The 1,271-nt window shown below is 28.4% G+C and overlaps 1 protein-coding gene across 1 annotated transcript in view; it reads left to right on the forward strand.

The window, feature by feature from the left end:
• LOC106688051 (ankyrin-3) overlaps nt 1–1,271 on the forward strand; it is a 6,667-nt gene that overhangs the window by 4,231 nt on the left and 1,165 nt on the right. The window contains exon 4 of the mRNA XM_024363137.2: nt 1,106–1,264. Within this exon, the coding sequence (XP_024218905.1) occupies nt 1,106–1,264 (159 nt within the window). The remainder of the gene's footprint in view (nt 1–1,105; nt 1,265–1,271) is intronic.

The raw sequence follows: 1,271 nt of genomic DNA on the forward strand, positions 1-1,271 counted from the left end.
CATAAACAAAAATTTTTCTGTTATAATTCCGCTCGTTTTTGTGTGTTCTATTTGAGAGAAAAGAGTCATAAAAGAATTAGTTTTTATGACTAATTTTTGAAAATTATTTTTAAAAAACAGAAATCAGTTTTTATTTTTAATATTTTAGAAAATATGTTGTATTTTGTTTTAGGCCTTTCAGACATTTAAATTATTGTATGCCGACAATTTTATGGAAAAAATTGAGCTATTTCCAGATAATATAATTTACGAAAAGCTAGGATTAACTGATGACAACATTCTTACGAATGAAAAATAAATTTTCTTACCTGAAGTCTCAGATAAAGAATATGCTTATATGAAAAAAGATTTATGTAAAATTTAGAATTGGCTTCAGGGTACGTGTTTTTATAGTCATTCTCAACCTCGAAAAAACAGCTACTTTATCCAAATTTTACACTAGCATAATAGCTCCAAAGCACTAGAGACAAACAATAATTAGAACTGAAATTATTTTTTTTATTCAAACTAGCCGTTTTCTAATCTTAAATAGTTCATAGCTTGGTATATGTAAATTTCCGTCTTCGTAATTTAAATAAATTTAAATTATTCCAATATTGAAGGAAATAGTTTAAAAATCTATTTAATTCTTTAATTTATTTTTTAGTAAAATTCTTTTTTTATATACATACTACTTCCAGGTTCTTCTAGATTTCCATCGGTCATAAATTTCATGGATATTTTTTGGCGTTTTGTGTACAAACTTCCCTGTGAAGGGAACTGCGAAAATTCTATTTCGGAACAGTTTCTAAAAAGGAAGGATATACCACACTTTATAAAAAAAAAAAAACTAACAAACATCACCAAACGCGCTCACCACACAGTTCAGTAAACAGGACACAAATTCAAATTTAGATTTGAACTTTTGAGATAGGGCATTTCTACACATGTTCTTTATTAAAAATTTTCCCGGTTGATCTTTTTCTTCAAGATTTTCCTTATTAATGAGAGTATTTCCCATGCTTAAGTGTGGTAAATACCCATGAAAATGTATTTTAATATATCACATTATCTATTTGTTTTTGTGTTTAATTACACATTTATAGTTTTTATTTGTTTTGTTTAGGTACTCTGTGGTGATATCTTGGCATGGAAACCGAAAAAAGCTGATGCCAACATCCCCGGAAATGCTGTAGTATTCGGCAAATCAAGTAAAGGGGATAAGCTTTACATAGGGCGTACTTACGTATCACATAAAGAAAAGGAAGTTATGACCCTTGGACAGGTAAACT

The sequence above is a fragment of the Halyomorpha halys genome, unplaced genomic scaffold, assembly GCF_000696795.3.
Source record: "Halyomorpha halys isolate HHAL.00 unplaced genomic scaffold, Hhal_1.1 Scaffold1045.1, whole genome shotgun sequence".
Classification (NCBI taxonomy): Eukaryota; Metazoa; Arthropoda; class Insecta; order Hemiptera; family Pentatomidae; genus Halyomorpha; species Halyomorpha halys.